At 54.1% G+C, this 15,908-nt stretch overlaps 1 protein-coding gene across 2 annotated transcripts; it reads left to right on the top strand.

The window, feature by feature from the left end:
* The first annotated feature begins 1,509 nt into the window (after positions 1–1,509).
* On the top strand, positions 1,510–14,194 carry LOC123136074 (aspartic proteinase Asp1). Of its 2 annotated transcripts, XM_044555361.1 has the most exons (9): positions 1,510–1,620; positions 11,927–12,104; positions 12,189–12,315; positions 12,470–12,699; positions 12,791–13,021; positions 13,159–13,300; positions 13,399–13,593; positions 13,677–13,758; positions 13,855–14,194. In XM_044555361.1, the coding sequence occupies exons 2-9, from the start codon at positions 11,998–12,000 to the stop codon at positions 13,971–13,973; spliced, it is 1,233 nt and encodes a 410-aa protein (XP_044411296.1). In that variant the 5' UTR covers positions 1,510–1,620; positions 11,927–11,997; the 3' UTR covers positions 13,974–14,194. The 2 variants fall into 2 exon arrangements, with proteins under 2 accessions (XP_044411296.1, XP_044411295.1); XM_044555360.1 differs by lacking the exon at positions 1,510–1,620 and having other exon boundaries at positions 11,835–12,104.
* Positions 14,195–15,908: the final 1,714 nt, after the last annotated feature.

Below are 15,908 nucleotides of genomic sequence, written 5' to 3' on the forward strand. Positions count from 1 at the left end.
TTGGCCTCAGTCGCCCAACTGAGACTGCACCACGGCAAGAGCCTCGGTTACACCCTGGAGACCCCCTTGGCCAGATCCCGTGCGCCACATCGCACGTACTACGCCGTTGTAATCGGAATGGCTCTGCCATACATTTTCTTAGCGGAAAGAGCGCCGAGCTCGAGTCCAATCGTTTTTAGTTCTTGTAAACTCAAATAGGTCAAGGAACAAAGAGTTGACCATAGCACGGTCCAATCTAGCCTTCACATTCGCGTTCCCCTGCTGCTTGTTATCCCATGTGAAAGGGACACCCCGCCACCCCACACCAAGGAGTGCACGGTTCCCTCTCCGATCTTGCGTTGGCTCCAAAATGCTCGTCCCCATGAAGCGTCTCGTTGAAATATCCCATACAAATCCATGCTTCATGTTGGACAGCAAATAAAGTACGTAAGAGCTGCCAGTTGTGATGCCTATTGGCCACCCTGGGTTCAACGTAGAAACCAGTAAAACGCCAAATCTTATTATCTTTCTTGACGTTTACATCAATATGAGATAAACTGAAACTTTCCAAAGAAACTTCAACCTCTTTGGACCAAAAGAGGCCAAGTCCTCCACTTAGCCCGTCGCTGTCGAAAGCAAAAAAGTCAATTCCTAGTATAGTGACCGGGGAACAATCCATCGGGGGTGACAAAGGGACAGAGATCATGTGACATGCACGTTTTGCATGTCACCGTGTGCCTTGCGGCCGGAATTCAAATTTGAACATTGCAAAAAATCTGAAAAAAATCATGCATGTTCATAGCACATATTAAGATGACCCTTAAAAATTCAGATCAAAATTCGAAACATACATCGAGAAACAAAAAAGAAAAATCTGTCATGAATAGTTCACGAATGGTTCTCTATAGACTATTCACGTCTGAGTTTCTCTTTTTTGTCTCTCGATGCATGTTTCGAATTTTGATCTGAATTTTTTAGGGTTATCTTAATATGTGCTGTGAACATGTATGTTTTTTTTAGATTTTTTCGCAATGTTTAAATTTGAATTCTGGCCACAAGTCACACGGTGACATGCATACGTGCATGTCACGTGGTCTCTGTCCGTGACAAAGGCGTAACCTATGCGGAAGGCGTAATCCTTTCTTTCTCTAAACTTCTCTGAATCTCTCTGTAGCTATCTCGTGCTCACGTCCGGCGATCCCCGCGGCGGCAACCCCCCAACTCGCCCCCCATTTTGTAACGCGGATGCGGCGCCGCCATCGGCTGACGCCGGAGACGAGAAGCATCCTCCCGCCTCATCTCCTCCGCGGGCTCCAGCCCCCTCGAACAGCGAGCTGCCTGCGGGGGAGGAGGGACAGCGTCGGCAGGGCAGTGGGGAGCGGCAGGAAGTACAAGTCGCGACGCTGGATCCAGGGGAGCAGAGGTGCCGCGGCCCGCGGGCGGTGGCAAGTGCGCGGCATAGTGGCAGAAGGAATGTCTAGCAGCCGCCTGGTGCCGGCGGCGTGGGGGAGAAAGGGGCGGTGCCTCCCACCTGGCGGCCGCCGCCACATCAAGCTCGGTCAGCTCCAGCTCCATGGACAGACCGGCGACGAGCTGCCTGCGGGTGAGAACGCAATGTTCAGAAACGTGCTGCTCTTTCGGGTATTGTTCCTCTCTGAAACCTGTTTTTGCTGCAACCTACCTCATGCAAAAATCACTAGATCCAAGATTCCCACATCTTTTCTTGTTCACTTGTAGGTTTCAAAGTAGCAGCTAAGAGAAATAGGCAGTTGTGCTTCAAAAAAATCCGATTGCGATGGACGCTCTGGCGACTGGCGACGCCCCCAACGGCGCGGGCGCCGTGGCCACCCGGCCGCCCCCTTCGCCGTCCCCGCCCTCGAGCCCCGCCCCCCCCCTCCCCCCCGCCGGCGTCCGCCCCCTCCTCGCCGGCCCCTCCCGGTTCGCCACGGCTGCTGTGGGCCGACATCGCCGAGGCCGACGACTTGGCTGCCGGCCGCCCCGTCGTTTGCCGGGATCGGGTCCCCCCCAAGGCCCAGCCACGGCCGCCACCTGACCTTGCCGGCGGCCCTTCTCCCAGGGGTGGGAGATCGGCCGCCCGCGGGTCGGGTCGGCGCTGGCATCTCCCCCCGGCCACCTCCCCGGATCGGGTGACGAAAGGCACTGCCTTTGGGTCTGGGCTGCCCCCTCGGCGGCGTCGCGCTGGCAGCTGGGGAGTTGCCGGACGCGCTGACCGGGGCCCGGCGCTAGCCTCCTGGAAGCCCCCGCCCGTCGCCGGCCTCCCCTCGGCTCCGACCTCGCCTGCACCGGCCGGCCCGTCCCTGGCGTCCCCGCCCGCGCTCGCTCCGGCACCTCCTTGCCAGAACCCCTTCCGCCCCTTCCTCCCCTCCGGTCGGCCCGCCGGACCCCTTCCCCACGGCCGTCCCTCCGGCCCGCCTCCCCCTCGCCGCCCCCGTGCACCCCCGCCGGCGGCCACCGCGGTGGTGCTCGGGGAAACCCTAGCGCCCCGCTTGGTCACTCCGGGCTGCGGTGATATTGGGCCGGCCCACGGACCTGGTTCCTGGGCCCCCTCTCGGGATGGCGGCTGCGGGTGCGGCCCATGGGCGACCGTCCTCGGTGGCTTCGGTGGGCCGGCTTGGCAGGCCGGATGGGCCCCGCCTGGCCCGTTCTCGCCCCAAGGCGTCCGCAGGCCCATCGATGCGGTCCATTTGGCCGCCGGTAGGGTTCCCTCGCCCTCCAATCCTCCCCACCCCCGCGCCGCCTGCTCCCTGCCTCGCCCCCTCGGCCGCTGCCGTCCCGCCTCGACTTCCCCTCGCCGGCGCTGCCGGCCTTCCCTCGCCTCCTTCCCCCTCCGCGCCACCCATGCCTCGGGAATGGGGGGACGACGCGGGGCGCCCCAAGCGTCGGGCGGACGACCGCCGCGACCCCCCACGCCCCTCCCCCGACGGCCGCTGGTGCGAGGACGACCTGCGGTAGCAGCTCTCCTCCCGGCCGGCGCGGTCCTCTCCGGCGCGCGAGACCCGCCTCTCGCCTTCTCGCCCCTCGCGCCGCTCCCCAGCCCGCGGCGACCGACGCTCCCGCTCGCCCTCCCGCCGCTCTTCACCGCGGGGGGAGTCGCGTGACCGTGGCCGGTCTCCGGCTCGGGAGGCTCGGCCGCCCCCTCGGCGTCGGTCCCCCTCGCCGACCCGTCGTCGGGTCCGGTCCCATTCTCCACCCCGCCCGCTCCCCACCAACAACGGCGCCGACGCCCCTCCCTCCAGCCGCTACCAGCCCCCCCGCTCCCAGGTTGCGTTTCCGCCGTCCAACGGCGGCAACGGCAACCGGGGATGCCCCGAGATCCAAGAAGAAGAAGAAGAAGGGCCCTCCGCGCCCCCAAGCCGCCGCCTCCACCGCAATCGCGGCTCCTCCTCCGGGTACCACCGCCTCGGCCGTGGTCCAGCCGTGCTTCAACTGCGGCTTGACCGGACACTTCCAGGTGGCGTGCCCCAACCCACTGACATGCTACCTGTGCAAGGATACCGGGCACCCCGCGATTCTCTGTTCGGACCGCCCGGTGACTGAGGAGCTCATGATGTATGGGCACGGCATCGAGGACTTGGCCTTCTTCCACATCGAGGTGCCCGAGCTCGCCCCGCCATCCCCCTCGCTGCTGGCTTTGGTGACGGTTGTGGGTGATGCCGTCGCCACCCCGGAGCTGATTGAGGCTGAGCTCAACCACTTGTGCAGATGCACGTGGGACTGGCAGGTGACCCCCACGGCTCCCAACGCCTTCTCAGTGGTCTTCCCTGACGCGATGAGCATGGGATTCTGCAGGCGCAGCAACAACATCACCCTGGCTCTCAACGACATCGTGGTGAACATCTCTGAGCCGCAGTGGGATCCCAGAGTCGTCGCTACCCTGGACACGGCTTGGCTCCTCATCTCCGGCCTCCCTGATGTTGCCCGGTCCGAGCGGGTCATCCGCAGTATGTCCAAGATCCTAGGCAGGGTGGTGGTGGTTGACGAGCTCTCCCTGCGCAAGGAGGAGGAGGTCCGGGTTAAGGTGAAATGCCTGGACTCCTCCAAGCTCCTCGTCACGATCCGTGTCTTCTTCAACGATGACGGCTACGACCTCAAGATCCGCCCCGAGCCTCCGTCCCACGTCGGCCGCCCCCGCCTCTCTGCTGGCAGCCTCATGGGGGGGGCCGCTGATGCTGACGACTCCCACCACCGCCGCTCGCGCTCCTCCCGCTTCGACGACCCTACCGAGGACAAGGATGAGTCGGAGCACTCTCGCTCCCCGTCTCGGGACCCCCCAACCCTCCAGCGAGTCGGGGCGGGTCGGGGTCGGGGCGTACCTGGGTGTCGGCCGCCGATCTCGCGGTGGCCCTCCGCCTGGCCACCCCGCTGGCTTCCTCCCCGTCTCCGTCGGCGTCGACCGGCGACATCTCCAGCGTGAGCCTCCTCGTCGCCCCTCCATCGTCACCCCGCTCCCCCGGTGCCGCCTCTGCCCGCCGCCTCGTGCCGCCGGGGGCTGAGCCCACGCCCTCCGCCGGCTCGCCTTCTCCGGTTTCTTCTGGGGTTGGCGGTGTCGGCGCGTCTCTGGGGCCGTCTGATCCACCCCCCGCGCCGGTGCCGTCCGGCTACCACCTCGCCTCGCCGGCTTCCCCCGACGCCTCGGTGGCGGTGGACGTCTCCTCCCCGGCCTCCGCGCACCCCCCTCCGACGGTAGCGTACACCAGGAGGCCCCACTCCACCTCGACGCCGGTGACGTCCTCTCGCCACAGCGCCCGCCTGGAGGCGGCGCGGCCGGGCGACTCCCCTGCGCCTTCCGTCGCCGAGCGGGCGGAGCTCCGCGCCGTGGTCCGGAACCTCGAGTCAGGTGCGGACCCCGCCCCTCCCGGTTCTTCTCGTTGCTCCTTTTCTGCTCTCGAGGCCGCTCCTCTCGGCCACCTTGCTAAGGTGGCCAATGACTCGGCCATTGTCTTCAGGGGGGAGGTCGGTCCCCCCTTAGATCAGATCGCGGCCATTAGGGCCCGGGAGATCCTCGACGGCAGGCTGGCTGAGACTCGTGCCCGCCTGCTTCGGCCCCCGGAGGGCCCGCCCTCCACCCCCGCGGCTCCGGCTCCTCCGGTGGCCGACGGGATTATCCGTGGATGCACTCGGTCTCGCACGGCCGCCCTTCGCGCGCAAAGCGCCTCTCGTGTCTTGGGGTCAAGCAGCCCCTCTTCTGGAACCTCCGCGGCTTCGGCCATGATGGTCGTCGCCGCCAGCTCATCGAGTACATCCGGGAAGAACACATTGACATCGTGGCCATCCAAGAAACCCTTCGCTCCGAGTTCACCCTGCTGGAGCTTGAACACCTGAGCCCCCACCTCTTCGCTTGGCACTGGCTCCCTTCTAGTGGGACCTTAGGACACTCGGGTGGCATCCTCTTAGGGGTTAAGGATGCCACATTTGAGGTGGGAGGCATGGATAGAGGGGAATTCTTCGTTAGTATGGAGATCTTCAAGCGTGCCCTGAACTTCAAATGGGAGGTCATTGTTGTCTACGGACCGGCGGGTCACCGCCGCTCCCCGGCCTTCCTTGACGAGTTGCAGCTGAAGATTTCTAACTCCCCCCCTCCCTGTTTTAGTGGGAGGCGACTTCAATCTCATCCGATCCCCGGATGAGAAGAATAATTCCCGGATTAATTTTCCCCGGATGCAATTATTCAACGATTGGATCGCGGATCTGGGGCTCCGCGAGCTTAACCGGACAGGTGCCAGGTTCACTTGGACCAACCGGCAATCTATCCCGACACAATCCGTGTTGGATCGTGTCCTAGTGTCCCCGGAGTGGGAATTGCGTTGCCCCTTGGCATCGCTCCGGGCGGTCACCCGGATTGGCTCCGATCATGTCCCCCTTCTCCTCTCCACCGCCAACGAGCGCCCCCCCTCCCTGCTGCGGTTCCGGTTCGAGCTCTTCTGGCTCAACCAAACCGGCTTCCGGGAGGCCGTCGTCGCCCGCTGGATTTCCGCTAGGTCGGCGCCCCATCGCTCCATGTCCGCTGTCGACTCATGGCACTTTTGTGCCAAGCTTGCCCGCCAGTTCATGAAGGGTTGGGGGGCTAACCTTGGCCGGGACCTTAGAGAGCGCAAGAAGACCATCCTAATTGCTATTCAAGCCCTGGATGCTCGCGCGGACTCGACCGGGCTCTCCTCGGATGAGTGGATGCTACGTTACGACCTGGAGGACCAGCTCTCCACCATCTACACGGATGAGGAGGCCTACTGGCGCTTGCGTGGTACCCAGAGGTGGGTGCTACAGGGCGATGCCAACACCGCCTATTTCCAGGCGGTCGCGAACGGCCGGCGCCGTCGCAACTCCATCCACTGCCTGTGGGATGGAGACTCGTCGTTAGTTCTCCCCGCGGCCATCCGCTCTCATGTGGATAGCTTCTATCGAGCCTTATTTACCCCCACCCCGTGCGGTGGGGCTAGTCTCGCCCCCGACATTTGGTCGGGCGCGCACGTAGTCTCGGATGAAGCCAATGCGGTTTTGGTTGCCCCCTTTAGCGAGGACGAGGTCCTCGCTGCCATTAAGGGGATGAACCCCTCCTCGGCCCCGGGACCGGATGGTCTACCAATGTCTTTCTTCAAGACGTTCTGGCCTACCATCAAGCTTGAGGTCATTTCTCTCTTTGAGGAATTCTACTCGGGCTCCATGGACCTGGGGCGCCTTAATTATGGGGTTGTGACCCTCATCCCCAAGGTCCCGGGTGCCTCCGATATTCGCCAGTTCTGCCCCATCACAGTGCTTAATGTGATTTTTCGGATCCTGGCTAAAGGGTACGCCAATAGGGTGACCCTCCTTGCGGACTCAATCACCCACCCGAACCAATCCGCCTTCATTCAAGGCCGATTTATCCTGGATGGGGTGTTGGTGTTCCACGAAGTCCTCCACGAGGTCCGCCTGAAGCGCCATAGGGCGGTCTTTCTCAAGCTGGACTTCCACAAAGCCTACAACACGATGCACTGGCCGTTCCTGAGGGAGGTCCTGCTCCGCAAGGGCTTCGATGACCGTTGGGTGACCCGCGTCATGCAGCTCGTCTCCTGTGGTCGGACTGCGGTGAACATCAACGGCGACATTGGGCCCTTCTTCCCTACCCTTTGCGGGGTCCGGCAGGGAGATCCCTTCTCGCCGTTCTTGTTCAACATGGTCGTGGATGCCCTGGCCACCATCTTGGATAAGGCCACGGCTGCTGGGCATATTCGAGGCCTTGTCCCGCACCTTGTTGGAGGGGGAGGTGTTTCCCTTCTCCAATACGCGGATGACACCATTATTATGGTCGAGGGTTCCGCCCTAGAGATCTCGAACCTGAAGTTCCTTCTTCTGTGCTTCCAACAAATGTCGGGCCTCACCATCAACTTTGATAAGAGCGAAGTGATGGTACTCGGTTACCCCTCAGAGGACGCATAGTCCATTGCCGACCGGCTTAACTGTCGGCTGGGTTCTTTCCCCACGACCTATCTGGGGATCCCCATTAGTGACACGCGCCTCACCGTGGCGGACCTCCGCCCCACGGTGACCCGTATGCAACATCGCGTAGAGCCCTGGAAAGGGCGTTGGCTGTCGAAGGCGGCACGCGTGATCCTTATCAACTCCTCGCTAGCTAGCCTCCTGTGGTTCCTCATGAGCTTCTATAGCCTTCATGAAACGCTCCATCAGGAGGTCGCCAAATACCAGTCCAGATTCTTCTGGGCTGGGGAGGAGGGCAAGCAGAAATACCACATGGTCAGCTGGCCAGATATCTGCAAACCCAAGGACCAGGGCGGTCTTGGGATTCTGTCCTCTCGGCGCATGAACATCGCCCTCTTGACCCGCTGGCTCTGGCGCATTGCCAATGGGGATGGAGGCCTCTGGCTCACTATCATCCAGAACAAGTACCTGCCTGGACAGCCACTCGTGTTCTGCCAACGCTCTGGCGGTTCCCAGTTTTGGCAGGCCGTCGTCTAGCTGCTGCCGGTCTTGCGTATAGGCACATCCATCTCGGTGGGCACTGGAGCCTCGACCTTGTTCTGGCTGGATAGATGGCTCGGAGATGCCCCTCTAGCCGCCCGGTTCCCCATCCTATTCGACATTGTAGTTGACCCTCGGGTCTCAGTCGAGGCGGCCCTTATTGACTTAGGGCGCCTCGCATTCCGCCGCCCTTTTGGCCCCGCTGAGGTGGCTGCCTGGGATGTCCTCCTCCAGGACATCGCCCTCTTACCTATGGACGTGGCCGACTCTCCGGACGCCATCTCCTGGCGCCTAGATCCCTCCGGCTGCTTCTCCACTAAATCCCTCTACGCGGCTATTGCCCCCTCGTCAGCCCCGGAGCCCTTCGGTCTGATCTGGGACATCCGCCTCCCCCTAAAGATTCGGATCTTTCTTTGGCAATGGATCCGCGGCCGCCTCCCGACCGGCGTTGAGGTTCTTAAGCGCCATGGTCCTGGCGATGGAATGTGCCCCCTGTGTGGCACGGTAGAGGACGCTAATCACATCTTCTTCTCTTGCTACACAGCACAGTTCCTTTGGTTTTGTTTCCGCGAAATGGTTGGGGGACAGTGGTGCAACACCAACTTCCCTGACTTGCTTGCGGAAATTCAAGCCTCCCCCCCTCGCTACAGACATATTAGATGGCTGTGCGTCGGGGTTCTCGCCTGGACGCTGTGGACGGTTCGCAATAAGCTTGTCATTCAGAAGGTGCCCCTTCGGCGTGCTACTGACTCCATCTTCAAAATGTGTGGTTACTTGCAGCTCTGGCGGCCGCTTAGCCGCCCTCAGGACCGGGACGCCATCAACAGACTCCTCACCGACCTCCGTTCGTTGGCCTTCCGCCTGGCGCCTCCGCTCCCGCCGCCACCCCCGTAGCCCGACTAGAGGATGTTTCCCTCCTGGCGCGTGTGCCTTTTTGTGTGTGTGTGTTGGGCTTGTTGAGCTGTGCCCTCAGCCGTAAGGCCCGTAACCCTTGTTGCTTGCTTTTGTTTGGACTCTGTGTGCGTGTGGCTTTGTGTGTGTGTGGACCTGTTGGATGTTGGCTTTGGCATTGGCTTTATATATAAAGCGGGGCGTGAGCCTTTTTCGGTAAGTAGCAGCTAACCTATCTACCATTTGCCTTATTAACTTCTCCATCCTTGTTTTGATAAGTTGTACAAGAGTCCACATCTATTTATTTTTTATGGTGAAACACTGAAATGTGATCAAGAAATAATATACACGCATGGGAAACTGCTATCGATCGGGTGAAGAGTTTAATCAAGATCTGTGTATTTCTTTCTTACCTTGAACGAAACCTGATAGGATTCATTTTGTTTTCATACTTTGTGTCAACCATGGAAGAACATTAGCAGGCTTATGAGGTCTGTCCTGCTCAGTTTGTTTAGTTTGGAGATTAAAATGTTTAATTGAGCTCTGTGTATTTCTTTGTTACCTTGAATGAAACCTGGCAGGATCAAGCTCCTAAGATTGTTGAGCTGTTATACTTCAGACCAATTTTCAGAGTTCATTTCTTTCTGTGGAAAGTGTTGTCAGATTGTGTGATTATTTGGAATGATTAGTGCCGCTTCGGAATTTCTTTAACGTTATACTTGCTTGGGATTTCTAATTGGTTCTGACTTTTGATCCTCAAATCTGAAACAAACCGCCTCGAGGGTGCTCACCTTGGGAGGTTTTGTGTGTGAACCTTTTTTATTTTGTGCCCTGCAAGGTGCGGACTTGCAGCTTGATTAATCTGTATACTTTGTGTCAACCATGAAACAACATTAATAAGCTTCAGTTTGTTTAGTTTAGAGATTACAAATGTCTGGAGCTGTACAATGAATAATATCCTGGATGATTTTATCTTTGTGCAGTACCACTTTGAGACAATTTCAGGCAGTAGAAAGACCAGGTTAGTTTCAAGAGAAAAGATAACTCAGGGGCAGGTTGGTAAAATTAGTCAAACACGATTGTTTCGTTTCTGTTCGGAGAGCTCATATGCTGCAAGCTTTCTGGTAAAGCTCAACTGACTCTTGACAAACTTAGGATCCCTAACTTCCCATACAAATATTTCTGCATCAACAATTCATCAGGTTCTTAGGTAATACTATTTACATATATAGACAAGCAAAGATGCTGGACGTTGGTATTACTATACCTGAGTAATCGCCAAAGTTAAAAAAAAAACCCGTCAGAGTTAATAACTGGATGTGGCACAAAAGAGCCTGAGTAAGTTTTTCTAATAGTAAAGACGTGACGGGAACTCCTGACTTGTACAATACTAACACTGAGATTATTATTTTCATCAATGTTAAATACCTAAAAACTCCGAAAATTGCACTATAAAATCCCTCTCAAATAACTGTTGCTTCACGTAGTGGAGCTTGAAACCGTCTTTGTCCTTGCTACATATTTAGTATTTTGCAATGCAATACTCCTTTCAGCGTGAACCTAATTGAGAAAAATATAAATGACAGGAAAAGGAGAATCTTTAACATAATGACTTGTTCGAGGTGATATTACTACATTTGTTTACAATGAAATACAATTAGAGCCAGTTGTTACTATCCAACTGAATGCTGCTATTGCCATCCAAATAAAGTCGTACTGTCTTAACATGCCTGGCCAAAATGAGGGATGAGTGGGGACAAGGATGATCATCTACTAGAGACAAATAGTAAGTCACTAACCTGTATGCTCTTCCTCTTCATAATAATATGGAGACCTTGCTCTGGCATCCTGTTCACTCGGAGCTCTAAAATTTTCAATACATGATATATCTGATGCTTGTGTGATTTAATTTTTTTGAAAGATTGTTATGCTTTATTCAGACTCAGAACTGAATGCTCCACTGGAGCAGGTAGGTAACACTGTGAGTAGGCCTTCTATAACCGTATATTTTCTTGATCAGATGCATTCACGTATGCAGGATAACTCTAGTTTCGAGGGTGAGTAGTAGGCCGAAATTGCATTCTTTTAATTATGGGTTACTTCCAAAATCTGAGAAACTTTAAAACCAATTCTGATTGGTGAGTACTGACTGATGCTTTATATATAGTAATGTTATATGAAGATGAAATGCTTGTGTGTCTGCAGCCCACTGCATACAGAATTTTCAGATCAAACCTTAGCAGTTACACTTGACACATGATGAGCTTTGATAGGCATGAGTTGCAACAGTATTTGTGGAGATTGAAACCGCCTCCATGTTCCTTATCTATTTCTGTGGTTTCCAAGATGAGTCATTAGTACATATTTGACTAGCAATATGCATATCCCTTTCATAGCGAACACAACCGTGAAACGTGTGCTTGAAGAATAACAAGGACAGAAATGGGAACCTTTCTACTCTTACCATTCTGGGAATACATTAATAGTATGCATTAATAGCGTACACGTTTTGCAGTTATCTCACTGGAAATGAACCACTGTTCTCATTACTCTTCAGCTACACTACATATGCCCACACAATTAAAGAATTTCTGCAGTAAATAGTGTGCATATATCTGGAAGATGCATTACGTTGCATATATATGTATCATGTGATTTTCGAATTTCCAAAGTCAAAATTGAGCTGCAAAAATATGATGCCTCATTATTTTGCTAGTCATGTATCATTTGGCATGCCATTATTTACTTGAAATGTATCTTGCCTACAGTCTCAGTAATCTTTGAGTGTCAAGCAGAGCATCACTATTTACTGGTCATTTATTTGTGTGAATTCTATAAAATGGCTGGCTGGTATAATTATATCACTACCCATCGAACTCAGTTGAGTGATACGATTATGTAAATCCAAATATATATTTTTGCTGTCAAATCTTTCTTGTCGGTCTCAATTACACATCATTTGAGAAGAAAGTCAATATTAAAACCCAAAAAAATGCACAATAAAAAGAAAGCAGCGGAGGAAACTAAGCTTGGCAGCCAGCGGCTATAAATACCTCACCACCTTGTTCGCACCATCCAGAGGAACAGAGAGTTCCAGCAGAGGAGTGAGACCCCAGAGTGCAAACCACAGCTCTGCCTTCTTCCCCCACCATGGCTGCCATGTGGTCTCTGATCATCAGTCTCCTCTTCCTCCTGCTCACAATCGCGCCGTCCTCCTCCATCAAGTTCCTGCTCGAAGGCAATGTCTACCCTGTTGGGTATGTTTCTCTGAACCCTTCATGGTCTTCTCAGTCTTGAGATTTTCTCTGTATATTTGACGTGCTTTTTCTGTACCTCTGCAGCCACTTCTATGCTACGTTGAACATTGGTGAACCTGCGAAGCCCTACTTCCTGGACGTCGACACTGGCAGCAACCTCACCTGGCTGGAGTGCAACCACCCAGTCCACGGCTGCAAGGGCTGCCACCCGGTAACAACTAACAACACTCGGTTCTGCAATATGACATATTGCGTTCAATTTGTAATACTTTGTGTTTGATGCCACATGTTCATTCCAGCGATACTTCTGAAAAATATATGGTATGATCGATCTTTGCTTTGATATATGTTTCGTTTTACCACAGAGGCCACCACACCCATATTACAAGCCAGCAGCTGACAAGTTGAAGGTGCAATGTGGTGGCCCGCTATGTGCTGCAGTGCGCAGAGACGTACCTGGGATCCCTGAGTGCTCCAGGAAAGATCCACATCGATGCCACTACGAGATTAAATATGTCACCGGGAAGTCAGAAGGTGACCTTGCCACTGACATCATTTCTGTCATTGGGAAAGACAAGAAAAACATCGCTTTCGGGTACGGCGCTAACTGAAATATTAGTGTTACATGTTCAGTGCCTAACTGTATTTGGATGTTGATGATGCACGGTCACTTTCATTTTGTGCAGATGTGGATACAATCAGGAGGAACCAGCAGATGCACCGCCCTCGTCGGTAGATGGCATCCTTGGACTCGGGAGGGGAAAGGCAGGCTTTGCTGCACAACTCAAGGGGTTAAAGATGATAACAGAGAACGTCATTGGACATTGCCTCAGCAGCAAAGGAAAGGGCGTCCTCTACGTCGGGGACTTCAATCCGCCATCCCGCGGCGTAACCTGGGTACCCATGAGAGAATCCTTGTAAGAATTTCTTTGTTATCATGGCTTTCGCTTTCAGTTCTTTTTTTGTTTCTAACATGCATAGTCAGAGAAGAGTACCATTATTGCTTGTTTACTTTTCATTTGGTTCCAAACATTTTACCATCGTTTTTCCCCAGGTTTTACTACTCACCTGGCCTAGCAGAGCTGTTCATTGACAAACAGCCGATAAGAGGGAATCCAACATTTGAGGCTGTATTTGACAGTGGTACCACCTACACCTTCGTGCCTGCCCAGATATACAATGAACTTGTTTCAAAGGTAAATTTCAAACCACTGTGCATTCTGAATTTCTGATGCCCATAATTTTGAACAGAGATAATAAATAAAATGGTACTCATGGGATTTGAGTCGTTCAGGTTAGAGGCACTCTCAGTGAATCATCACTTGTAGAGGTGAAGGGTCGTGCTCTGCCTCTATGCTGGAAAGGGAAAAGGCCATTCAGATCTGTCAATGATGTGAAGAACCAATTCAAGGCACTGTCACTGAAAATTACCCACGCCAGCGGCACCAGCAACCTGGACATCCCTCCTCAGAACTACCTTGTCGTGGAGGTGAACATTCGACAACCCAACCGATAAGCATCACTGAACAATTAATGGCTAACATGTCTTGTGCATGTTTGTTGGCATGGCAGGAAGATGGGAAAACGTGCTTGGCTATCCGTGATGCCTCGTCGGATCCTGTTATGAAGGAACTGAACTTTATCTTAATCGGAGGTATGAAGCTGAGATTCAGAAAATTGTCCGGGCTCTTGAAACTAGTAAACCTTGCCTGTTTATAAAAGACATCTATTTTGATCCTCTGTTCTGCAGCTGTTACGATGCAGGATCTGTTTGTGATATACAACAACGAGAGCAAGCAGCTCGGATGGGTCCGTGCACAGTGCGACAAGGCGCAGGAGCTTGAATCCGTCATCGATTCGCGTCTCTGAACAGTGTTCAGATCGACATAGACAAAAATCTTAACGAGAACAAATGAGTGCTCTCGTATATATGGTGTTCGAAAGGCTGTATGATGCTCCGGCTTATAATGAATAAAATGTTGGCATACCAAGAAATGCACACCTTCGATATATATGTGTGTATTTACAATCTTGGTAAGATATTCGATTAACTTATTTTTAGGAAGAATATATCACACTACAGAAATAAACTACAGAGCTATTGAATGCACAGCTGGACCTGAATCCCTGAGCAGGCATGTGGAGAAAGCAGGTTTTTCTTTTGAGGTTTCTTATCTTGTCCTTCATGTCACTCAGAATTGGTGAAATCTTTGAATTGTTCACACAAAAATAAGCACAGGAAATTAAGGAATAAGGAGAGAGTGGGAAAAGGCCTATTGATCCTCTCACGGGGAAATTAAAATGACCAACACTACAAAATTAGGGTTGTAGAATTTCATTTTGTGCAAATTTGATGACCCTAATCTTATGCGGTTTTGCTTGTGATTATTGTTTTTTTTTGCCACCAGTGGACTATTGTGTGTGTGTGTGCGCGCGCGCGCGCGCTCGTGTGTGCGTGTGTATGCTGCTATAGCTTGGATCAGTTCACAGTTAAGAACCACTGGAGGTCTAGGATGGACCTTTTGATCATGTATATGCCTTTTCTTGTATTTTTTTCTGCTATATTCAGATTGCAAGGATTACTTTCGGAAATGGTAATATTTTGGCCCTTATATTTTTTATTTGCAGCTGCACATTTAATCTACACCAGTTGTACATTTTCTAAAGTGTGTAACTACTGTACATATAATGTGCAACTCTGTTTAGTTGATTATTTTATTTGTACTATGGGTCTCCATACTCTGTTTAGTCTGTGGCACTTCTAATATACGTACATCAGTTCCACATTTTGAAATGTGTCACCCATGCACTTGGAATGTGCAACTGGTTCATTTGATTCTCTACTTGTACTTCCGATCACAGCCCCAATTTTGCTAGACTTCGGGAGATCGCACAGTACAAGGAAGAAACCGGCCTTCCGGTATGAAGTTATGTGGGGGATTGCGGGACACATTGGCGAGCGGCTGGGGCTGGCCCTCCCATATACAAGCGTTGAGGAGATGAAGGCCAAGCTAGCAGCGCTGTCCAGTAACCTGTCGATGCCGAGCAGAAAATAAATGAAAATTTGATAGAGATGTAGCACCGAGAGGAATTATGTGGAGGCAACAACGAGCAAGAATATGTACCACCGAGAGGAATTATATGAAACCGAAGGTGTGCAGGACATGCCAGCAGTCCTAGATCATGTGCCATGCAAAATTACAGCCAGTATGAATGCAGATCTATGTGCTCCTTACACCAACGAGGTGGTGCGGGCTGGAGGCCGGTGGTGGCGGCGGCTGCTCGCGGCGGCACGCCCAGATATGCCTCCGGAGCCGCAGGTCGCGGTCGGCCTCCCCTGCCATGGCTCGTGTGTGTGTGGGGGGGGGGGGGGGGGGGGCTGGCGGATGCGTACGCCGCTGCCTGGTCGGGCCCTTGCGGCTGGTCGGCGTCATACGACACGGGAGATCCCTCCGGTGTCATCCATGGGCGTGGCGGCGAGTGCTCTGCTTCCTCTGCTCCGGCGACGGGCCGCTGTCGTGGTCTCGCGTAGGGCCGGACCTATGGCAGGGTGGGGCGAAACCGTGGTTTCAGGGCGGGGAGCTGGCTGGAAGGACGGGAGCTCCGTTGCCGAGCTGCCCGTCGCCAACCCAAGGTGGTTGCCGATCGTGGCCGTGGGCCATTCCTCCCCCTTCCCCCTTCCTCATCCTCATGTGTTCTCGGTTCCGGCGTTGCTCGAGGCGGGGGTGGTTGGCCGGCGGTCTCGGAGGCAGTTGGGGTGTGGATTTGCTCAAAGTCTCGGCATTTGGCGATCATCAGGGCAGT

The sequence above is a fragment of the Triticum aestivum genome, chromosome 6B (assembly GCF_018294505.1).
Source record: "Triticum aestivum cultivar Chinese Spring chromosome 6B, IWGSC CS RefSeq v2.1, whole genome shotgun sequence".
Lineage (NCBI taxonomy): Eukaryota > Viridiplantae > Streptophyta > Magnoliopsida > Poales > Poaceae > Triticum > Triticum aestivum.

Coding starts and splice junctions, on each gene's coding strand:
- LOC123136074 (XM_044555361.1), top strand. CDS start 11,998: ATGGCTGCCATGTGGTCTCTGATCATCAGTCTCCTCTTCCTCCTGCTC. Junction 12,316..12,469: donor GCTGCAAGGGCTGCCACCCG/GTAACAACTAAC, acceptor GTTTTACCACAG/AGGCCACCACACCCATATTA. Junction 13,301..13,398: donor ACAATGAACTTGTTTCAAAG/GTAAATTTCAAA, acceptor TGAGTCGTTCAG/GTTAGAGGCACTCTCAGTGA.